General features: G+C 46.6%; 1 protein-coding gene across 2 annotated transcripts in view; it reads right to left on the minus strand.

Moving 5' to 3' along the window:
* Positions 1-1,614: 1,614 nt before the first annotated feature.
* MAP2K3 (mitogen-activated protein kinase kinase 3) overlaps positions 1,615-24,655 on the minus strand; it is a 43,783-nt gene continuing 20,742 nt past the window's right edge. For both annotated transcript variants that reach the window (XM_081338033.1, XM_081338034.1), the window contains exons 2-13: positions 15,893-15,925; positions 14,901-14,970; positions 13,702-13,750; positions 11,374-11,487; positions 10,273-10,392; positions 9,204-9,320; positions 8,569-8,620; positions 8,139-8,266; positions 7,928-8,005; positions 6,521-6,660; positions 6,177-6,222; positions 1,615-5,717 (exon numbers count right to left, since the gene is read on the minus strand). In XM_081338033.1, coding sequence (XP_081194159.1) covers positions 5,625-5,717; positions 6,177-6,222; positions 6,521-6,660; positions 7,928-8,005; positions 8,139-8,266; positions 8,569-8,620; positions 9,204-9,320; positions 10,273-10,392; positions 11,374-11,487; positions 13,702-13,750; positions 14,901-14,970; positions 15,893-15,925 — 1,040 coding nt within the window. In that variant the 3' untranslated portion in view covers positions 1,615-5,624. The remainder of the gene's footprint in view (positions 5,718-6,176; positions 6,223-6,520; positions 6,661-7,927; positions 8,006-8,138; positions 8,267-8,568; positions 8,621-9,203; positions 9,321-10,272; positions 10,393-11,373; positions 11,488-13,701; positions 13,751-14,900; positions 14,971-15,892; positions 15,926-24,655) is intronic.

Consider the following 24,655-nt stretch of genomic DNA (forward strand, 5'->3'; position numbering starts at 1 on the left):
ACTGCGCTGGAATGAAAACAAATAATAATGAAACCTGTACACACACATGCACTTTGGTTGCACAATCACCAAATTCTTCTGCCTCTAAAACCCAAATTACCTTGAGTCAGCCTCTCTCCCCCCACCCCCCCTCTCTCTCTTCCTTCCTCCCTTCCTTCCTCTCTCACTCCTTTAGTCCCATCTACCTCTCTAACTGCTGCGAAGACAGAAATGAGATAGTGGCTTTGGAAAATGAGAGACAGGCAATTGGATTAAATTTTAGAAGTATCCTTGACCCAAGCAGAATGCAAGACAACTCAACAGCACCACCGTGGGGTAAATCAGTGGAAAGATGGTGAATTCCGGGAGTTAAAAAGTCCACAAGTCTAAAAGTTGCCGAGATTGGACACTCCTGGTTCAGACAAACAGCTCAATCTCTTAAAATGAAAAATCTGGGTGCGAGAAAGTCTACTTTATCAGGTGAAATATAGAAAAAGGATTGTTGTTGTTGTTAGTTGCGGTTGTGTCCGATCCATCACGACCCCATGACAATGTTCCTCCAGGCCTTCCTGTGCTCTACCATCTTCTGGAGTCCCTTTAAGCTCACGCCTCCTGCTTCAGTGACTCCATCCAGCCACCTCATTCTCTGTCGTCCCCTTCCTCTCTTGCCCTCAACCTTTCCCGGCATTAGGCTCTTCTCCAGTGAGTCCTTCCTTCTCATTAGGTGGCCAAAGTATTTTGAGTTTCAACTTCAGGATCTGACCTTCTAAAGAGCAGTCAGGGTTGATCTCCTCTAGGACTGACCAGTTTGATCACCTTGCAGTCCAAGGGACTTGGAGTCTTTTCCAGCACTGTAGTTCAAAGGCCTCAATTCTTTATAACAGGATGACATAGCCCAAAGATATGTAAGAACCTTCTCTATTCTTAGAAGAGGTCATTGCTTATTTGATTAAGGGCCATCAAGTTGGTGTCATGTAGATAGGGCAGGCTTGAAAAGTCAGCACCTTGCTAACCATACCGATGCACTATGAATCCGTTGGCGATGTCCATTTTGCCCTCCGAATTCATGGAGACCTAACCCTAACCCTAAGTGGATTTTTCCCCAATGGGATTTTCCCAGGGAACAGAGTTAAGGCAGGCTCAGAAAATTTGCACCCTCCTAACCATATCCATGGGCTCTGAATCCATTGGCGATGTCCATTTTGCCCTCCGAATTCATGAGAGACCTAACCCTAACCCTAAGTGGATTTTCCCATGTATTTAGCAGGAGATAGTTTTCAGGCAGTCATTGTGTGGATCCATGTTCCTCCGTTGACTATACTTGTTCAAAGCCGGCCGGTAAGGCCTCAGATGGCAATCCTATGACGGTGGGATGCTGTAATTGTGATACATACATACCGGTTGCCAGGTGCCTGAATTTGGACCATACAATGTGCAATGGTTGCTAAGTAAGAATATGGTTGCAAGCTGCTTGTTGTTGTAACTTCAAACAGTCACTAAACAAATGGTTTTAAGTCAAGGACTATCTGTCATGGGGATGTCAGTTAGCTCAGATTCAAATCCAATCCCTCCCTTTGTTGAAAATTTCAATGAATGAGTGAATGAATGAGTGAGTGAATGAATGAAAAGGAACGAATGCTTTGCCCTTTTTTTCAAGAAAAGCCACCAAGCAGAATCTAGATTGGGAGCTTCTTTTATTGAAAACCATAAACCAACAACCAAGTTAGTTATTAGAGAGAACTTTTCAAATCATAAAAGCACCCAGAGTTCTTCGTCTAAATATAAATAGTCTTCCATTTCTGCTGGAAACTTGGGAAGCGGGGGGGGGGGGGAGAGGGGAGAGGAGAGAAAGAGTGGTGAAAGGAAAAGGAAAAAAAAACCCCAAAAATGGAAGGCAAGTTTGGGGCTCGTGTGCTATCAAGCTTTCTTTAAACCAAGATCAGTTTCACATTTGCCCCCGTGAAGACCCAGCTCGTGGTCCACAAGGGCACTGTGGTCATTTCATTTGCTGGGTTCCAAATCAATATTTCCCCCCACCCCCACCAAGATGGGGAAGAGAAGAAAGTGGAAGAAAACTGTAAAATCCAAAGGCATGCATTTGAAGAAACAAAAAAAAAAACCTGAAGCACAGGAAGAAGCTGCAGAGGCTCAAGGAGTGACAGCCAAACGCCCTCTTGCTAATCCAAAACCGGTAAGAAATAAAAAAGATTACAGATGCCCAGCGGCAACATCAAAAGCCACCCTAAAGCCTTCTCTCATTAGATCAGCGTGGCTCTAGCTTGGCAACTTGGAACATGCCTGGACTTCCAACTCCTAGAATTCCGTCAGCCATGCCGGCTGGGGAATTCTGGGAGTCGTAGTAGTCCACACATCTTCCAAGCGGTCCAGGTTGAGAAACATTGCACTAGACTCCAAACAGAAAAAGGCAGGCAACGTTCTCTAAATTTGCCTCCAGAAAGCGCAGAGGTTAAAAAAAAAAGCAGATATTACAAACCAGAATGAGAACAGGCTGGAAAAACTATAATGGGGGTTAATCTCAATTTCGGAAGCTGCATGCAACATTTGTGGGTTCAAGCGGTGGTAATAGAGAGATGGGTCAATTTCCTGTAGCTTTGGGGGGGGGGTCACTTCAGGTCTCTGACAAAGCCTGGGAACACACACCCCTTCCCCAAATCACACAGGATCAAGTCAAACCCCAAAGCGGAACATGTTAACTTACTTACAGAGAGAATGGACGGAATAGTCTCCCCGAATCATTTATGTTCTGCAATTTATTTATTTATTTTTTAAAAAAGTTGCTTTTATTTATAAGTAACTTAAGGCAGTAGCAACTCTCAGAAGGGAAGGCTGAACAATCTGGGAAGGAAGTTTATTTATTTATAGGTCACCCATCTCGTGTTATTAAGGACACTGGTGGCCTTCAGCCCCGTTTTAAACGGGCTTTCAAGACAAATTATGAACAGAGGTTTGATCAGCAGCTTAGACCTGTTAGAACAGCACAAGAAAAACATCTTTAGAAGAGGCTTCCAGTCCGAAAAAATTTCTAGGGATCAATTTAAATTAGCCTAGATTTTACAAACCCCTTGCGGGCAGGCAATGGTAACCCACAGCCGATTCTGGAAAATATAAGGGTAGGGTCTGGTTCATACTTGGGCAAGTGTTCACCAGGGTCTTTCAAATCTGATGAGAACGGGAAACTTGTTTTTAAAAGCATCTTGCAGGAGGAGGGGGTCAAAGTCCCATCTGTTACATCGCCAGGGCTGAGACATTTTAATGGATCAATAGGGACTAGCAACTCATTCAAGACCCAGTGGAGATGGCTGTGGGTGAAAACCAAATCTTAGCCTGAGGTGGCTAAGGGTATTTCTTCAGACCGGATGGATAAAATAAATAGGTAGAGTTGTTCTTTAGCATCTGACTCATGAACTCCTGACATACAGCCATCTCCAGTGTCCTTAAAATGCATTCCCCCCTTTCCTTTCCTTTCTTTTGTTTTAACATTCTTCTAGAACTTTCAAGGTGCCCGTGCTTCCTCCATGCTCATTCTGCTTCTATTCATTTACGCAAAGATATGCACACACTTAAAAGGTAATTTACTTTTTTTGGGGGGGGATAGGAGGGAGAGAGAGAATTTATTGAAAAACAAAGAGGGTGAATTAAGCCACTGGCAAGATTTGCATTTGAGTGGGGGAAGGGAAGAGAACACGGTTCTTAGAAGCAGATCTGTCAAAAGGGAGGAATCCTCCACATTGTTTAGTTCCATGGAGGGGAAGGGCGGAAAAAAAATATTTCATCTGTTCCCCATTTAGGAATCATTCACACCCAGGTTCCTAAGGGTTTCCCCCCCCCCCCCCCGTGGAAGTAAGATATAGATGATCAATCAGAAATGGGCTCACTGCAGGAAGCACATCCTTCGTAGGCCACACTTTCCACTTCAATCCAGATGTTCTCCGTCAGGCAGAAAAAGCCATCACCTTACCACGGTTCTTAGCACGGCTAACTCAACGCCCAACAAGCCAAGATGTGGTGCACGTGTCTGAAGCCAGGCCTTGTAGATGGGTATCTTGGTGGGATTCTCATTAGCTTCAACGCGTGAGTGCTTGGGACTTGGTGAATGTAATCCCGGGCAATTCATCCACTGTTGGGTTTACACAGCAGGCTAAGCTACATTGCTTGGCACTAAATAAGAAGGGTGTGCAAAAATCTGGGCGTTTGGAGGTGTGCTTTGTGGAGGGGCAAGCGGACAGGGTTGCAATCTTGGAGGGATGGGGAAGACTGAACATCTCAAGGGATGGTAGATCCTCCAAACCTCTAGGTGGACTTCCTAGTTCCAACAGTCTAGGAAGGGATGGCAAAAGAGTTGAGAGCAAGGGGGAAATCAACCCACCGGATCAAAAAAATGTTTCAGTGCAATTAAAAGTGATCCACCTAAATCTCTCTCTTGAGACGTAGGGAGGAGGCTATTTAATTTTTTTATTAACATTCTCAACCTCCAACGACGTCTCCAGAGACAAGATCCTCACCATAGCCGGACATTTTGGGGAGGGTGTGTGTCGGGGGGGGGGGGGGTTTGAGGCTCAGAACATCTCTTTTCAAGGTGAAAGGTACATCAAAACATCTGTATGTTGAAAAGCACAAAGAGGTTTGAGAAGACGTGTGATCTTCGGGCTGCTGATGCCAAAACTAGCACATATCATCTTCGTCTATGAATTCTTCGAAGTAAACATTGGAAGATGATGACAAAGCCAGGGTAGGTTGTTTTTTTTTGGGGGGGGGGTTTACAATCCAGCAACAGAGGTCACAAAATTGGGCTGTAAAATCTTCTCAGGAAGAGTTTTTTGGGGATTGGGGGGGCGGGGGAGAGAGAAGAGAAACTGTTCCTCTAAAGCAGCATTTTCAACCTCAGCAACTTTACAGATGTGTGGACTTCATCTCCCATAACTCTCCCGCTTTTGAAGAACTCCGGGCATCTTTAAAATTGCTGAGGACGAGAAATAATGCCGGGGGGAATTAAAGGAGGGAGGGAGGGAGGGAGAGAGAGAATTGCAGAAGATAGAACACCTACTTCCAGAAACTACTAAAAAACCTTCTCGATTTTCTACAGATTTTTTTTTTTGAAATTGCAAAGCGTAAAAGCCAACACAAGCTTCTTCTTAGCAGCGGTATCCGCAGGTGGGTCTTTAAAGGGAACGGAAGGGTGTTGCGGTTTTGCATTAAGTCTAGAAAATTTCTCAATGTCCAGAGTTGCATTTTGGGGGGGGGGGCGGCGGAGGGAGAGGGCAGGGCAGGAAAGGTTCATTGCGGGGGAACGCGCAAAAATTCACACCTCAAGGCGGCTGAAATGGCAGTAAAAGAATTTCGAGGACCGACCTTCAGGGTCCTCCGAAGCTAGATTTCTTCACGCAGGGTGGGGGCCACGCCACCCGCCACTCTCCAAGGCACGAAGTATCGCGTGAGGTTAAATTGGGCTGCCGGAGGTTGCAAAGAAAGAAGGTTCACAATCTGTTGGTTTTTTTTTTTTGTGCAAACCGCCGGTAATGCTAAGAAGTTTTTCAAACTGCCTCGGTTCTTCCCACTGGGAGAAAAGAGGGCAATGCTACTCCAGTTTATTTGGCACGACGGCGAGGTCGGGCGGGGTGGGGAATTTAAGAGTCTTCCCCGAGGATTTCCGTGACGAAGGAAGCCATCTCGGTCACTGTGGTGTCGTTGGTGTCGTGGAGAGTGAAGAAGGGGTGATCCTGTCAGAGAAAGAGGACAATAAGGGGTGGCGGTGGTGAGGAGGAGAAGGTGGTGAAGGAGAGGAAAGAGGAGAATGTGAAGGAGACAAAAGCAGGAGGAGAAGAGGAAGGAGGAGGAGGAGGAGGAAGCGGTGGTGGTGAAGAGGAGTAGGAGGAGAGGAAAGAGGAGGAAGAGAAGGTGATGAAGGTGAAAGATAAGGAGAAGGAGAGGAAGGAAGAGGAGGAGGAGGAGGAGGAGGAGGAGAGGAAAGAGAAGGTGGTGAAGGAGGAGGAGGAGAAGGAGGAGGAGGACATGAAAGAGGGGGAGGAGAAGGGAGGAGGAGGAGAGGAGGAGGAGGAGGTGGTGGTGGTGAGGGAGGAGGAGGAGGAGGAGGAGACACGAAGGTTGCTGTGCACTCACCTGCTGGAATCTAAACAAAACAGACTCAAACTGGGCCGTAAGAAAGAAAATCAACTCACCATCATCTCCAAGTAGCTCATTCGTTCAGCAGGATTCTTCGTCAGACTAGGGGGGGAAAAAGACACCCAGAACATTCCTCATCCAAGCTTAAAAGATTCGTCATTGGAACAACAGAAATACTCGCTGCGTGAAAGCCACCCCCAGGTGACTTTGGGCCAAACGCCAGGAGGCGGCGAGTCCCGAGTTCCGCTTTAGGCCCGAAAGCTCTCTGGGTGACTTCTGAGCCAACCCCCAGGAGACGGTGAGTTCTAGTCCCCGCGTTAGCTACGAAAGCGGCGGCGGGGGGGAGAGGGGGGTTTGGGCCGCTCGCCAGGAGACGCCGAGGCAACGCGGAGGGACTTACCACTGGGCGGTGAAGTCGACAAAGTCTTTGGAGAAGCGATCGGCTGGCAGCTGGGGGGACGGCTCTTCCACCACCTGCTTGAGCTGCTGGAAGGGGGTCCCCCAGGAGTCGTAGGGGAAACGGAGAATGGCCATCTCAATCTGGATTGGATTAAAATAGGAGAGAATATTGGTAGGTCAGGGCTGAACTCTGGAGTCTGGGTCGTTCTCTGAGCTTGGCAGCTTCCTCGCAAACCTTTCATGACCCAGCTAGGGAACATCATCAGTGCTAGAAGGGAGTGGGGGTTTACAGAGGGGAGGCGGAGAACGGGGGGGGGGGAGGAGGAAGAGGAGGAGGGGGAGAACGATGACTGCGGGGTCCTTAGTGCTTCTCTGAGCTGGGTTGTTTTCTTGCAGACGTTCCATGACCCAACTAGGGAACATCATCAGTGCTAGAAGGAAGGGGGGATTGTGGAGAGGAGGAGGAGGAGGAGGAGGAGGAGGACTGTGGGATCCTTGGTGCTCTCTGAGCTTGGTTGTTTTCTTGCAGATGTTTCATTGCCCAACTAGATTACATCATCAGTGCTAGAAGGGGGGGTAGGGAGGAAGGGGGGAAAGGAGGAGGAGGACGACGACTGTGGGGTCCTTGGTGCTAGAAGGGAATGGGGTTTGTGGAGAGGAGGAGGAGGAGGAGGAGGAGGAGTTTGGTGGTTTTCTTGCAGACGTTTCATGACCCAACTAGGGAACATCACCAGTGCTAGAAGGGAGTGGGGTTTGTAGGGAGGAGGAGGAGGACTGTGGGGTCCTTGGTGCTCTTTGAGCTTTGTGGTTTTCTTGCAGACATTTCATTACCAAACTAGGTAACATCATCAGTGTTAGAAAGGAATGGGGATTGTGGAAAGGAGGAGGAGGAGGAGAACGACTGACCGTGGGGACCTTGGTGCTCTCCGAGCTTTGTGGTTTTCTTGCAGACGTTTCATTACCCAACTAGGGAACATCACCAGTGCTAGAAGGGAGTGGGGTTTGTAGGGAGGAGGAGGAGGACTGTGGGGTCCTTGGTGCTCTTTGAGCTGGGTTGTTTCCTTGCAGACGTTTCATGACCCAACTAGGGAACATCACCAGCACTAGAAGCTTGCTTACAGAGCGAACCCCACTCCCTTCTAGCATTGATGACGTTACCTAGTTGGGCCATGAAACGTCTGCAAGAAAGCCACCAAGGTCCCTAGAAATACTGGATTTATCCACAATCTGCCTCCCTACGACTGCAGGGGAGACGACGTGAGGGAAGCCCACAAAGAAGTCTCGATCTGAGGAAACTCTCCTGACACTGCCGGATCTCTTAAGCCTTACTAACCCCAAAGCACAGCGCATGTGACTAGTCCTTATGCTTTCTGCCTTGCCAGTCCCCAAGGCCGCCTTGATTTCTTACCAAAGTGATCCCAAGACTCCAAACGTCTGATTTTACATTATACCCCTTCTGGTTCAGCTCCGGATTAATTCTTTCTGGCTGCACGGGGGAAAAAATAAAATAAAAGCAAATTGAAATCAGAGGAAAGAAGGGAAGAGGCAAACAGACTGGATGTTCTTCCCCCAAAATCCCATGCCTGTGTCCCCACAATGGAGCCCCCGCCCCCACTCACAGCCATGTAAGGTTTGCAGCCGGCATCCAACGTTTTAGCCACCGAATCCACCAGGTAACCGCTGATTCCAAAATCACACATTTTCACATGTCCCTGTTTGTTGATCAAGACGTTGGACGGCTTCACATCTGTAAGCAGGAAAGACAAAACGGCCTGGGATCACAAATGGTCGTAAAGTCACTTATTACAGGGCCGTTAACGCTGAATGGTCACTAAGCAAACTGCTGTCAGTCGAGGACAACCTGTGCTCATCTGGCAGGAAAACACAGTCGCCGTGATGGGATTCCCCACTTAGGAGACTGTTTCACTTAGTGGCAGAGTTGCCAGTCCCACTTCCGGTCACTAAGTGAGGACAGCCTGTAATTAACTGTGTTATTAACCCTCAGCTGCTTTCTCTGACAATCTGATAGGATCTGCAATGGAAACTTACCTCGGTGAATCACTGACAATTTACTGTGGAGATGCTCCAGTGCTCGGACAATCTGGACAAAAGAGGGACAAACAACAGATACACCCGTAAGTTGTGGGACACACTCACACTTTCTAGCTGCTGTACGGGGCACAGCAACTCAAGCCATTTAATTCCATTTTTTTCCAGTCTCAAATACCCCTAGGAAACCCTCAAACACTCTCTTTTACACGAGCATCGCAGCAGATCCAAGCTGGGTCCTTGACTCGCCAGCAAACCACGACAAATCGCTGCGTTATTTGGCTTATTGGTTCGTTACATTTATATGCCCTCTGTCTCCCTGACAGGGCGACACTGGGCGGCTTGCGGAAAATAAAAAGATAAACAGAAAAACGATTAACCTTTTTAAAACGACGCATGGGACATTTTAAAACCGGGCAGAAAAACCAGAAGCAAGGAGAGTGAGGTGACGGGGGTGAGGTTTTTCGTTTACCTCCAGGATATGCCCAAATTAACCATTTCCGAAGGCAATTTGTTCCACTGATTTAATTGTTCTCACTGTTAGGAGTTTTTCTCCTTCGTTTTAAGTTGCTCCTTTGTCCTGCCTACAGCTGCTTTGGTAAACATAATGTCACGCAGGTGAAGGTAACACTCACGGCCACGGCTATTTTTCCTAGGATTTCTTCAGGAATGGTCTTCTTCTTCTCCAGAACCTTCTTGTAAAATTTATCCAGGGAGGTGTCCATCAGTTCCATGCAGATCCACACATCACCCTGAGAAAACAGAGGTTTTCAGTCCTTCAAAAAATGCTTAGCTCAGTTCAGAGAACGCATCCCATCATTATTGAGGAAGACTTATAGAGGGCCCTTGACTTGTAACCACTTGTTTGGTGACCGCTGAAAACTACAACAGCCTGTCATGGTTCTGACAGATGAAAATCTTCAAAAGAACTTCGAGGCATTGTTTACCTTCAAGGATCTTACATAATCTTACATAATCGAAGCCAAAAACTGAATTCCCCTCCCCTGGGCACCTAGTATCAAAGCACAATTCCCTCCTCCAATTAACAGTCATAAATCACATTCCCCAATTAGCTTGAAGCGCCGGCTTCCTCTCTAGCTCTCCAGCCCGCCAATTCTTTTATCAGCTCTGGGCTCAGTAACCTTGATTCTCACGCTACGTTTAGTGTTATGTCTAGCTGGACTCTCATTCACATCCCCCGCCCCTCCCAGCATCATCTAACTCTAAAAGCGAAAGGGAAAAAGATGGCTACATTTCCATCTGTTGTCAATGCAAAAACATCGGATGTTAGCAGCGTTGACACAGCCCTGACCAATGTGACTTATGGCGGTTTTTCACGCTTACGACCGTTGCAGCCTGCATTCAAGGTCACGAGATCGAAATTCAGAGGCTCGGCAGCTGGCATGTACTTAGGACGGCTGCAGCGTCCCAGGGTCACGTGATTTCTCCTTTGCTGACCTTTGGACAAGCAAAGTCCATGAGGAAGCCAGATTCACCTCACCACTGGGTCACTAACTTAAGGACTGCAGTGATTTCGCTTAAAAGCTTGTGGCGAGAAAGGTTGTAAAACAGGACGAGCAACCGCCTCACTTAGCAACAGAAATTTTGGGCTCAACGCTGGTCATAAGTCAAGGACGAGCTGTATTTGAACCTAGACTGGCTTTCCCCAGTGAGTTTCGGAAGGCTTCTGGATTTCTTTTATACCTCTCTGAAAAGAGCCCCGTAAAAAGTGACGGTGTAGAAGCAGTCCACGGTCCTCATGGAGACATCCAGATCCATCACCAGCCTCTTCTGCTCCTGAGTATTCACAGTGGCCCGGATTCTCTGGATTGGGAGCAAAAGGATACCGATCAGTGAAGAGGGAAGGAGGGAGGGAGGAGGGAGGGAAGAGGGAGGGAGGGAGGGAGGAAGGAAGGAAGGAGGGAGGGAGGAAGGGAGGGAGGGAGGGAGGAAGGAAGGAAGGAAGGAGGGAAGGAGGGAAGGAAGGAGGGAAGGAAGGAAGGAAGGAAAGAAAAATTCTGAGTGAATGAGAAGGAAGGAAGGAAGGAAGGAAGGAAGGAAGGAAGGAAGGAAAGAAGGAAGGAAGGAAGGAAGGAAGGAAGGAAGGAAGGAAGGAAGGAAACTGATGGCTGGGAGATAGGGAGGGGGAGGGAGGGAGGGAGGGAGGGAGGAAGGAAGGAAGGAAGGAAAAATTATGTGAATGAGAAGAAAGGAAGGAAATTAATTATGATGGATGGATGTGAGGGAGGGAGGGAGGGAGGGAGGAAGGAAGGAAGGAAGGAAGGAAGGAAGGAAGGAAGGAAGGAAGGAAGGAAGGAAGGAAGGAAGGAAGGAAGGAAGGAAATAAATTAATTATGATGGATGGATGTGAGGGAGAAAGGACGGACCACCTTCCTAACCTCAAGACAATGGACTGCAATGTCCAGAGTTCCCACTGAGGGCTCTGCTGGGTGGGGAATTCTGGGGCTTGGCTGTCCACTCTTCAAGATGGAGCAATGCTAATATTTATTTATTTATTAGAAATCAATGGTGAACTACCTAATACTGCTTCCTCCTTCACAGGGTTTCCCCACAGCAACAACCCTGTGACTGGCTTGAATCCATCTTTAATGACTAAAGCAGGACTAGAACTCAAAGTCTCCCGGTGATTGGCCCAAAGTTCACCCAGCCAGTTTTCCTGACTCAGGCAGGACCAGAACTCACCATCTGCCAATTTCTAGCCCAGCACCTGTCCTAGCCTGATCATCTCCCTTGATGGTTGACCATGCAACCTAGGTTTGGCAGCCCTTTTGCTAAGGTTCTCACCTTCACAGCCATGATCGTGTCGCTCTTCGCGTGATGCACTTTCTCCACCACACCGTAAGCACCTCGGCCCAGTTCGGAGATGCTCACCAAGTCATCAGCCTCAACTTCAAAGTTCTGCAGGTCGGACGTGATGCAAAAAAACAGAGTAAAGAAAATGGCCCACAGATTAAGAACACAGAAACAGGTCTCGCGCCCTCTGCGTTAAACGCTCAACAAACCAACACAAAGGCACTTCAAGGCACAACATTCCATCCATTCCAGTCAACTTGTTGCTATCGACAATCTGGAAAACATCCTAAACCATCCTTAAAAAGGAAAAATAACCATGTTCTGACTTGCACGTGGAATTCTGGGAGTTGAAGTCCCCGCAGCGGAAACTTGCCAAGGTTTGAGAAACTCGAAAAAGCGATCCCCAACTCTTTAGCAGTTATCTTTCTTCCTGGGAACACAGGTAGTTCTCTTACTTGAGAACATAACCAGAGCCCCAAATTTTATATTGCTAAGTGAGAAACTTTGTTAAGTGAGTTTTTGCCCGGTTTTATCACTGCAGCTGACACAGGACAGAAAACATCCTGCAGCCAAGAAGTCTCCACACCCATCTGCACCACTCAAGTGACCCCGAGGACACAGATAAACTTCCAAGTGGCCTCAACGACTCTCTAAGAGGAGCCAAATGACCAGTTTCCAAAGGTGCTTTTTTTTTTCAGGAGACAACTGGACTTTCTTGTTTTTGTTTGAAGACGTTTTGCTTCTCGTCCAAGAAGCTTCTTCAGCTCCGACTGGATGGTGGGGAATGGAAGGATCTAGTCTCTAGCGTCACCATCCAGTCAAGAGCTGAAGAAGCTTCTTGCATGAGAAGGGAAAGGTCTTCCAAAGAAAAACAAGGAAGTCCAGTGGCCTCCTGAAAAAGCACCTCTGGGACAATCATGGCCTGGAGGACTGAGAATCTCCACGTGGATCTTTTCACCCCTACAGCTATTCAGCGAATAGGTAACCGTAGATCTCACTTGTAGACTGTTTCCACCAATGCACTCGGAGGAAATTCCCCAAGGTGTCCCTTGGACCAACTGATTCCCCCTAACCTGCTCATAAATCATCCTTTTTTGCCATCCTGGAGGAAAAAGCAGCTAAGGACAGAGGCAGCAGAAGTTTGCCATGTAAAGTTTAATAAAACGTTCTTTGACTCTTCCACGGAAGTGGCTCGTCGCAATTCCAGCTTGCAGGAAAGCCTCAACTAAATTTATTTATTTATTTTATTTATTTGACTTGTATACTGCCCTTCTCCCTAAGGACTCAGGGCGGTGAACGTGGCAGGAGAACGTCTAGGCAGAAAGAAAAACAGAAGGCCCGGGGAAGGACCTGGGGCTTTAGACCCCAGACAACTTCAGACAATTTAATGCAGATATATCTCTGATGGCTTTGGCCTTCCCGCTTGAAAGAAGGGAGCCATCTCCGTTTTCTAAAACAAAGATAGTTATTCTTTGACGGAGGGTTTACGGGGCAGCTTGTAACCAGAAACCACCAGCTATTTCTAGCTGCTGCTAAGTGTGAGGGTCACACAAACTCCCAAGAGTCCAAGCTGGGTCACCCCACAGCCAATGAAAAGCTTTCCAAGGCAGGAATAGAAAAGGCTGTTGGGAGGAAGAGAGAAGGTGACCTCAAGCGACCCATCCATTAGGTCAGGTCAGGCCCACAAAGAGTAGGAAGAACTCAGAAGAGCAGCGAGGTCAGGTTCAACAGAAAACAGAGGCATATGAAAGAGGAGACCTTGGTTTCCCCAAGTGCTTAAGATACTGGAAGAGCTTAGAAGAACATTCTTCCAGACGTTCTGGAGATGTTATCCGGCCAACTTCCTGGGATTCTCGCCCACCACGCCATGGCTTGTGGTAATTACGGCTGGTGCAAGGCTGATACAACCTCCACAGCTGGCACTCGTGATCTACGGCAGTATTTTGGCAATTTCAAGATTGGACTTGAACTCCCAGAATACCCCAATTAGCATGTGGGAAGTCCACGGGTCTTAAAAAGCTGCCAAATTTGAACAACAGTGCTCTACAAATCAGAGAAGAACGTAGCTTGCTAAGTAAAAACTAAGCACCCAGTCAACCTTATGAGACCACAAGGAGAAGCTCAACAAGAAGAGGCTGAAACCACCACACCTTGGATTTTGTCCCAACTTGGATACCTGCACACAAGCTTTGCCTACACAAAGAAACACAGTTCTGAGCCTCTCCCGTTTTAATTTCACGGAAAAGCACAAGATAATCAGTAAATCAAAGAATTCTGCAGAAGAAAGAGTCAAAAGCTTGGACAGAGGACAAGATCTACCTTTTCTCCAATGGTGATAAAAGTCCTGGAATCCAAGTTCCTCGGAGGTCTGTGGAAGAAACATAAAAAAAAAAAGAATCCAATCCAGTCCCCAAAATGGTTCTGGAGAAGACCCAGTGGCAGAAACCCGGTGCCCACCTCCTACGCTCTAGCATTGGAAAAAAGAAAACAAGATTTTAAAAAATATAATCAATTGAGCTGCAGCTTTAGCTGATCAACCAGACAGCCCAAGGTGAAGAAGACACGATTCATCCTTCCTCGCATTCCTGCATTACAACCAAACTTCCATTTAACAGACAGCAGGGAGTCCATTAAATCCAAATGACTGTAACTTTGGTGTGGAGGTTATATCATTGAAATGTTGACCTCAGATGCACCGGCTTGCGTCATTTGGTCAAACACTTAACTCACATCACCTAACCACATGAGTGACATAAATGGAGGCCAATTATATGAAAACATCAATTATCTCATTATGTAACTGGATGCCACTGACATAAGTTAGGCTGATTGTCCAGACAGATTCAGGAACAACAGACTGTGGGAGGGATAACGCCTGAAAGAACATCGGCTTCTTCGTTCCATCTGGGGTTCACTAAACAGAGTTGTGGAGAAAACGAACTTGGCTTAACATTCCTTTTGATTGGATCTCATTCGGAAAATATCAATATGGCTTCCCAGTCTTTCAGCCTCTTAAGGCCGGCGTTTTCATTGAAAACGGAGTTCAGCCGAACTAAGTTTAACTTCTACAGATAGTCCTTCACTTACGACCCCGATGGAGCCGAACATTTAGCTGTTTGCTAAATGAGACATTTTGTTACTTGAGTTTTGTCCCATTTTACGAGCTTTCTAGCCACGGGTGTTAAGCAAATCACTCCGGTTGTTAAGTTAGCTACCGGATTGTTAAATGAATCTGGCTTCTCCCGTTGACAGGAAGTTGTAAAAAAGGGAATCTCACGTGACCCCCGGGACGTGCAATGCAACCGTCATAAATATGAGTCGGTTGCCAAAGCGTCTGTCTGAATTTGGATCCTGTGAGTGTGAGGATATGCCCAGAGTCACACGTGTTGAGAAAAACGGATATAAGTCACATTTTGCAGTGTCGTTGTAACTTGAAACAGTCACTAAGCAGACTGTGGCAAGTTAAGGACTAGCTGCACTCGTCAGGAATCTGTAAAAAGAGGTAAAATAGATCTTACGTTGCAGGGACCGGCGACTGTTTATTAGCCAAGGGCATTCGTAAAATGGGCGGTCTTTTCTTCTTTGTTCCTAGAAGAAAAAGGACATTTAAAAAAAAAAACACACCAATCTGCTCGAGAGGACAAGGCTTCTGTTCACGTACAGGGCCAAACTATAGTTTGTTCATAGTTATAGTTTAAACAAACAAACAAACCCAACAACATCGCGCAAGTGGCTGCGTTTTTACATCATGCGCTGAACGAAACCAAATGGCACGAGCGAATCGGGACCATGAGAATGGATGCAAAATGACAGATAGGCTATGAGGACCCCGTCTACTTGAAAATGCTTTCTGCCCCAGTTGCCCTTGCGTTGGCTTCACTGTCTCACACCCAGCCTACTTCGCAAGGCTGTTGAGAGGATAAAAACAGGTGAAAGTATTCATCTATTCCGTTCTTCCTATTGCATTCCGATGTGACATACTCAATTCCTGTAACTTATGGAGAGCGGTTGCTGGAATTGGGTCTGTCTAGTTTAATGAAGAGAAGGACGAGGGGGGACATGAGAGCAGCCTTCCAGTATCTCAGGGGCTGCCCCAAAGAAGAGGGAGTCAAGCTATTCTCCAAAGCACCCGAAGGCAGGACAAGAAGCAACGGATGGAAACTAATCAAGGAGAGAAGCAACCTGGAACTAAGGAGAAAATTTCCTGACAGTGAGAACAACTAACCAGTGGAACAACCTGCCTCCAGAAGTTGTGGGTGCTCCAACACTGGACGTTTTTAAGAAGAGACTGGACAGCCATTTGTCGGAAATGGTATAGGGTTTCCTGCCTGAGCAGGGGGTTGGACTAGATGACCTCCAAGGTCCCTTCCAACTTTTATTATTCTCTATTTCCATTTCCAAAGAATGAAAAACTTTGGTTCTAATTCTCAGCTATTGTAGGCATGCCAAACAAGTGATTTTCAGCAGTGGAGGATTTTTTTTTATAAAAAAAAATGTATTCCTTACTTACCGACTTTGCGCTTTTCCAAGGATCCTTTGGGATCTGTAAGAGAAGAGAGGGGTGGTTAAAAAAAATGTCCTGAATAGCTGGGCTGATGATAAGCTATGGAGGAAATACTTCTGTTAGGCCAATAATTTTTCTTGGAAAAGTGTTGTCAGATTCCATGTTTGCCAAACGCTTCACACAGCCAATCTGGAAGCCACATTCTGGAGTCCACCCGTCTTAAAAGTTGCCAAAGTGGAGAAACGTGCTTTAGACAGAACACGACGACACCACGGCTGGCTTATCCACTTATTCTTCTCTTGCAGAAACGATTGAAGGACTTGAGAAGAATTCTGAATCTTTGGAAGAGTCCCCTTAGATAAGAGTAGGAGTCTCCAATCTGGGCAACTTCTGGACATCAACTTCAGCCAGCCCAGCCTTGGAGACCCCTGCCTTAAGAGGAAGCAAGATATTTTGTCAGGCAGCTTTGCCCCCTTAAGAGAACGTTGCTCAAAACTCAAAAGCCGAAATCTTTCCACCCCTTCCTCAAAATGCAAAATAAAGTCACTCGGAACAGAGGAATGCACTGTGCAAAATGCAATCTCATTGTATGCATCCAACACTGCACTGAGGCTGGATCTGAAGACAACACTATTAAACTCTGAAGCAACGGCTTGATTTTATGAAACGGCACTTTTTCAAAAAAAACAAAAAAGACAAATCAAGAGAGGTGGGTTGCTTGCATAATAACCCCGCTGCTTCCCTCCCCGAACTTAACAGCGAGAAGAAGAGTTGCCGGTGGATTTTACACAGGATTTAGGAAAAAAAGGAGGGCCTGGCAGACGGTGAGTAGCTCTTTAGTCATCCAGTGTGACTAACAACCAGGCTTGTCAATCTAGTTTGCGGTCCGGTAAATCTTTCCATAGCTACAGGACAGGGATATATAATTTGCATATGCATATATGTACATGTGTGTTTGTGTATGTGTGTATAAGTGTGTGTGTGTGTGTGTGTGTGTGTTTGTAGATAGATAGAGAGAGAGAGATGGATATATAGGTATGGATATATAGAGATTTAGATATATATATATATAGATAGTTGTGTGTGTACAGATAGATGATAGAGATAGATATATAGATATAGATATATGGATTAGGTATAGATATATATAGGTATAGATATATATATATAGATTATAGATATAGATAGATGTTTGTGTACAGATGAGAGATACTAGATAGATAGATAGATAGATAGATAGATAGATAGATAGATAGATAGATAGATAGATAGATAGATATAGGCATAGATGAATATAGATTATATATAGATATATACATAGGCATAGATGTATAGAGATATAGAGATATATGGATATAGGTATAGATACATATAATAGATAAGATATAGATACATAATTCTGCAATTCAGAAGGGCAGCAACGCAAGCCCACTCGCAGTTGCACTTATTCTGACTTGTGCGAAACCTAAGGAGAAGGTTGGCTCTGGATTTGGGAATAGCTGTAGAAATCAGGCAGTCCTCAAGTTACAACAATTTGTTTAACAACCGTTCGAAATTGCAACAGGGTCCACAAAAAACATCATGCCTATCCCCCACCTGCCCGCCCGCAGTCACATGACCTTTGACGTGCTTGGCAACTATCCTCGACTTACAACAGCTCATTTAGGGACTGTTCAAAGACACAACGGGGCACTGAAAAGCGAGCAGAAGTCCATTCCCAATTGCGGTCGTTAAGTGGAGGACTACTTGCAGAGGAAGGAGGGTTAAGGCAGAGAAGAAGAAAAAGACTCGGGGATATAAATTGCAAAGTAGGGGTGTCCAGCCCAGCCAGCCAGAATTCTGGGAGTCGAAGTCCACAAGTCATAAAAGTTACCAAGGTTGGACACTTGCGATGCAAAAGTGCAAAATGTTGCGTCTCCGTGCAATTTTGCGTCCAAAAGATCCAACATTACTGTCAAAAGAACCCAGAGGAAGGAAAAAAAATTTCCACCCCACTTTCTCCCTTTCAACTGACCCTTACTTGGCCTACCCACCGGGGGAGAGCCATGTACTCTTCTGCACACCATGAGGACTAGCACCAATAGCCAGGCCTGGCTTGGCCAGAGGACTTGCCCTCTCCCGCCCCTTCACTCTGGCAGCCTCATGGCCACAAGATGGGCAGGAAGAGCCCCAACGTCAACTCAAAACGCTCCCTCTAAGTTTTCCTTGTTGGGGCGCTTACGACACCCCGAAGATGGAAAAGGGATGATCTGTATCCTCAGCTCGGATTCCCGTCTCCACCCACTCGGGCTGCCAGCCCTGTGAACACCTGAAGCCGGGAGCGTTTGGGCGACTGGGATCCTGACCCAACAAGCTCTGCAGGAAATTCCACCTTTGTTGGAGGCTTGCCAGGCAACAGGACCGAGTATCGGGTTGCTGCGCTCAGCCTGCAGCGGCCCGGCAACAGCCGTGCAGGCACATGCATGCAGAGGCTGCAGAAGATGCGAGACCTCTGCGCAATCTGCACATCGGAGCCGCTTCCGGTTCACTAGATGCATCGGCAAGCTAACGACGACCTAAACCAGGGCGTCCAACTTTGGTGACTTTTAAGACTTGCGGACTTCAACTCCCAGAATTCCCAAGCCAGCAACTTTGGTGACTTTTAAGACTTGCGGACTTCAACTCCCAGAATTCCCAAGCCAGCTTTGGGAGTTAGTTCTCCACAAGTCTTCAAGTCAACAAGGTTGGACACCCCTGACCTAGAGGAAACAGAGGTGGGGAGGAATCCAGCAGCTTCAAAATACTCCTCCAAAATGAACAGCATCCTAGTTGGATCACCATCTATCTGATTGGCTTCCAGAACTGCCTGTCAAGGGATTCTGCGTTTCTGCAACGCTTGCTTGCTGATCGGGCGGGCTTTGCATTTCTTTCTCCTCTTTCTACGCCAGTGGCAGGACGCGGAAAACACACGTCACAAAAATAAAAACAGGCCAGGATGCAAAACCTTCGGAGAGGATTCTGCAGCAATATTTGTGTTTAAAATAGGAAGGCTGGGGAATGGGTGTTAATGCATCCGTGACATCCAGAGCAAAGCCAAAGGCTAAGCAACCAGATGCAACAGTAGTTGTTTGCTTGTTTTGCTTATTGCAGAGAGACTGGCAAACTGACTGCACGCAAAGGCGATTCTAACCGTTTTTTCTTTTGCAAATTCAAAAGCAAAAACCAAAAAAATAAATAAGGAGAGAGAGATTTCCCCCAAGATTCTGGGTTGTGGTGTTTAATTTTCCAGGCAATGCAAAAAACTCCTGTTTTAATGCTCCTGAAATCCCACTTATTGTGGCACAGATTTCTGGGTTATGCACTGACATATTGAAGGAAGGAACGAAGTAAGTAAGTAAGGCAGGAAGGGGGGGAGGAAAGGGAAGGGAAGGAGGAAGGAAGGAAGGAAGGAAGGAAGGAAGGAAGGAAGGAAGGAAGGAAAAGGGAGGGAGGGAGGGAGGGAAGGGAAGGGAAGGGAAGGGAGGGAGGGAGGGAGGGAGGAAGGAAGGAAGGAAGGACAGACAAGGGAGGGAGGGAAGGGAAGGGAAGGGAAGGGAAGGGAAGGGAAGGGAAGGGAAGGGAGGAAGGAAGGAAGGAAGGAAGGAAGGAAGGAAGGAAGGAAGGAAGGAAGGAAGGAAGGAAAAGGGAGGGAGGGAGGGAAGGGAAGGGAAGGGAAGGGAAGGGAGGGAGGGAGGGAGGGAGGGAGGAAGGAAGGAAGGAAGGAAGGACAGACAAGGGAGGGAGGGAAGGGAAGGGAAGGGAAGGGAAGGGAAGGGAAGGGAGGAAGGAAGGAAGGAAGGAAGGAAGGAAGGAAGGAAGGAAGGAAGGAAGGAAGGAAGGAAGGAAGGAAGGAAGGAAGGAAGGAAGGAAGGAAGGAATTAATTGACGGCTAACTCGCCTGAAAGTCAGACATGAATCACCCCAGGAAAGTAGGACAGGTGTGTGTTAAAAGCCCTATAAATGCGGCTGTGCGACCATTTGTTTTTGGATGACTCAAACGAAGTGGATCCCCAGCCAGGGCAATCCAGGATTGAGACTCTCACTGGGCCTGTTTTAGAAGACCGAGTGAGCTTGGATCTGCTTCCTAGTGGACAGGTGGATGTTTCTAGAAAGCTGCAAAGCAGGACACACGCACACTGTGACTGCCCTGGCTGTGTTGCCCAGCAACTGCTGCTTTTGGTCGAGGAGGTAACCTACAGCAAGGAGAATTCGCAGTTGGTAGCCTTCGCCCTTAATTTCCCTCAAAGGAAAATTCCTCCAAAAAAGACCTCTTCTCGAGGCTTGCCACCATGCCAGACAGCAAGGTGTGTTTTCTTGGAAAGAAGCACACCTACACACACCTTAATCCCTAATCCCCGAAAGAATGGATCATTGTGCTAAATTGCAAACACTGAATTTAATGAAGAGAAGGACCAGGGGTGACCGGACAGATGCCTTCCAATATCTCAGGGGCTGCCCCCAAAGAAGAGGGAGTCAAGCTATACTCCAAAGCACCAGAAGGCAGGACAAGAAGCAACGGATGGAAACTAGTCAAGGAGAGAAGCAGCCTAGAACTAAGGAGGAATTTCCTGACAGTTAGAACAATTAACCAGTGGAACAACCTGCCTCCAGAAGTGGTGAATGCTCCAACACTGGAAGTTTTTAAGAAGAGACTGGACAGCCATTGGTCTGAAATGGTATATAGTGTCTCCTGGCTGAGCTAGGGGCTGGACTAGAAGACCTCCAAGGTCCCTTCCATCTCTGTTATTCTGAATAGGTCGTGTGTCCCCCCCCCCCCGCCTGCCCCAGAGCAACACAGTTAACCAGCAAATGGTTTAGGGAGGCAGACTAGACTCCCAATTCTCACTTGTCCTTTGCGGAACTGACCGGCTGAAAATGGGAGCTGCAATGATCCGGCAATCCGTGCAAAAGCATCTTCCTTGCTGATTACAATCCTGCTTTTCTGATGCTTGCACAGCTGCAGCAAAGGAGCCGGGCCAAGGAGGTGGTACAATATTTCATTTTTAGGTTATACAAAAATTGCTGCCCAAACAGCAGCAAATCTGGTTCCTCTTTTCTCTTCTGGCCAAGTCATGAAATTGACTCCCTTTTTTCAAAGGACATTGATAAGTACAACAAATGCTGCCCAATGTTCCTGGACCGCGTAGTAGTAGTCTCTTAGGAAAATGCATGAAAGCTGGCTGGGCGATTCTGGGCCAATCACCAGGAGACGGTGAGTTCTAGTCCTGCCTTAGGCATGAAAGGCAACTGGGTGAATTTGGGCCAATCACCAGGAGACGGTGAGTTCTAGTCATGCCTTAGGCATGAAAGGTGGCTGGATGACTTTGGGCCAATCACCAGGAGACGGTGAGTTCTAGTCCTCCCTTAGGCATGAAAGCCAGCTGGGTGACTTTGGGTTTGTCACTCTCTCTCAGCCCAACCTACCTCATAGGGTTGTTGTTCTGGGGAAAATAAGAGGACAGGGCATTAAGTATGTTTGCCACCATGAGTTATTGATAAACAATAATACAGTAAAGGTGGGATTGAAAAACCTACTAAATACGTTTTTTAAAAAAATACTTCTTTTTACTAAGCTTCCTCTTGAGCTCAAAGAGTCTTGAAGACCTTTATGAGGTTTCAACCAGCCCCCCCCCCACTCCCTTGAAGGCTCCGCTTGCCCCCCTCCCAATAACCATCCTGGACATCACTCCGAAATCTGTTTAAGTCTAAAAAGGGACTGCTCTTCAGACTGATGCAAGCTGAACTTCCAACCCTTAGAAAAGTCAAAATTAAACATTCTGCACTGCACAATTAAAACATCTCTTTCCCCCCCCCACCCCACTGCTCCGTTCAGTCTTTCCAAATGCCAAGACCTTTCCCCTATTATGATTATTTTATTTTTTATTTTTTAAAAAAGCATTCATCTGGAATTCTCCTCCAAGACTTCCTTGAATCGTTTCCAGAAGATGACTGTAAAAACTTCTTTTGTTCCCAAAGAATTTCTGGGCCTGCCTGAAATCGGTGATGTAATCAGGCTTCTGAGTCACCAAAAGGATGGCAAAAATACATTCACAAGCCCCCCCCCCCCTACACACACACACACACACACTACTCTGGCCACTGGACAGATCGGCTTCTGTTTGTCTGAAGGAAAGGGGGGGAAAAAACCTTTCGGGCCTTGGGAAAACCTTGTGTGTGTGTGTGTGTGTGTGTGTGTGTGTGTGTGTGTATAAGTTTTTAAGAAGAGACTGGAGAACCATTTGTCTGAAATGGTATAGGGTTTCCTGCCTGAGCAGGGGGTTGGACTAGATGACCTCCAAGGTCCGTTCAACTTTATTATTATTGTTGTTCTTTTGTTGTTGTTATTATTATTTAACGATTGTGATTAACAGCTGTGTGATTCACTTAAGAACTGGGGCAAAAAAAGGGTCACAAAATGGGGGGAAAGCTCGCTGAACAACTGCCTGGCTTAGCAACCGAAATTTCGGCTCAACTACGGTCGTTGAGAATTACCTGCAGAGACCGCACAATTTGCACGCCGAGGTGCGCAGCGAGAACCAGACGCTAAGTCCCTTTTCTCAGCGCTATTGTAACTTGCTGCTAAACAAACGATTGTCAGTGAAGGACCACGGTTACACCTTGGCACTCCACCGCAACCGCTGGCCGACGTTGAGAGACCAGGATCTTAAAAACGCCGCCCTTCTATGAAAGGAAGCGAGACCGATTTTCCCAACGGGACCTTCTCCGGTGATGGCCCCTTCCCAAATTTCCCACCAAGAATTACGCGGTGCTTTTCCTTGATCCAGCATTGTTAGCACCAGCTAAAATGCAGATTACCCCGGGGCCACCTTTGGAAAGGAGGGAAGGAAATCTGGAAATACAATCCCCATGGAATAAAACTCAGATTTGCCAAGCACACAGAAGTCCGCCAGGCTTTGTCGGACTTTGCAAAATGTTGCCCCCCCCCCCCCCGTGGAATGGGGAACTTCTCTCTGCAAACTGGCCAAAAGGGGCTGGAACAGCCCATTCTGGACTCAGAATGCCTCATTTGGAGTGGGGTGTGTGTGTGTGTGTGTGTGTGTGTGTGTGTGTGTGTCAAAATGTTCCATGACAGCACAATTTCCGATAGCCTTGGCGTTGATTTATATATTTTTTTAGCCCTGCACCAAAAAGTGCCAGGAAAAAAAAATAAAAATTCAACCAGCTGGCAATATTCTCCTCCCTTCTAAAAATGCCCTGGGATTTCAAGCACCAGGCCAAATTCTAGCCCTCACCCAGGCACAGCGTAATGCCAGCCAACGAGGGGAAAAAAAAACTTGGCTGGCAGCGGGAGAGGAAGTCCGAAAATAAATAAAATCCAAACGCTTTGGTCTGAATTCGCAGCAGCAGCAGCCGCTTGGCACTAGAATTGCAAACGGCACAGCCTACCTCACTCTCCCCAAAATCATAGTGCAGAGGTTTGCATAGTAAGGCATCATCTTAATCCAGTTTATCCGCAGGTGGTCCTCGTTTAGCAACACGCAGCTTGGCCTTTTAACAGGTCACTAAGTGAAACCGTGACTCTGATCTTTCTGCTTTTTTACTGGTTTTGCAGACCTCAGTGGGTAGGCTGTTTGCCGACTGATTTTTTTTTTTGCATCGAACGGTTGCTAAAGGAGGACGACCCGTTTGGTGTCTGCAGGAGGAACTTGCTGGCCTACCTCACAGGGGTGTAAAATTAGCTGAACTAGCAAACCTTTAGGATTTGCAGTCTCAAGCCCGAACAGTGACAGCCAAGGTGAAAAAGGATCCTTATGCAAAGTGTTTTCAACATCAAAACGTAAGTGAGGCCAGCTCCATTTATCAGCAGAAGTGTAGTTCTGTGTGTGTGTGTGTGTGTGTGTGTGTGTGTGTGTGTGTGTGTGTGTGTGTGTGTGGAAAAAAAACCCCACCAGCTTCTGGAAACTCTGTCTTTGTTCCTAGTTCAGATTGTACAGCCCTCTGCAATCTTTCAAGCAATGCCAGCAATTCTTTAAGCAACTCTCTTTCTCGTACATATGTCAACACAACAAAATTCCTAGGAATTTCATCTCAGATACCAGAGATTCTGTACTGGTGTGATAATCCAGGAAACAAGGCAAGGACACAAACAGCATTCTTAACTTTTTTTAAAAAAAAACACAAACCTATAGCCATGGCTGGCTGGGGAATTCTGGGAGTTGAAATCTACTTATCTTCAAATTGCTAAGGTTGAGAAACATCTGTCTGTCTGATTTATCATCTATCAATCTATTTATCTTATCATCTGTCTGTCTATTCCTCATCTACCTATGGGTCCATCCATCATCATCATCATCATCATCTCTCTCTGGGTCTATTCATATCTCTCTCTCTCTCTCTCTCTCTCTGGTCCATCCATTATCTATCTATCTATCTATCTATCTATCTATCTATCTATCTATCTATCTATCTATCTATCTATCTCTATGGTCCATCCATTATCTATCTATCTATCTATCATCTATCTATCTATCTATCTATCTATCTATCTATCTATCTATCTATCTATCTATCTATCATCTCTCTCTCTCTCTCTCTCTCTCTCTCTCTCTATGGTCCATCCATTATCTATCTATCTGTCTGTCTATTCATCATCTATCTATCTATGGGTCCATCCATCATCCATCTATCTGTCATCCATCTATCTAAACTTTGCAAACTTTTCTGCATTTGGGCACAGAAAAGAAAAAAAAACAACCCAGCAGGGCAGGACCAAAACTGAGCTTAATTTAA

Source organism: Vipera berus (genome assembly GCF_964194415.1).
Source record: "Vipera berus genome assembly, chromosome: 13".
Lineage (NCBI taxonomy): Eukaryota > Metazoa > Chordata > Lepidosauria > Squamata > Viperidae > Vipera > Vipera berus.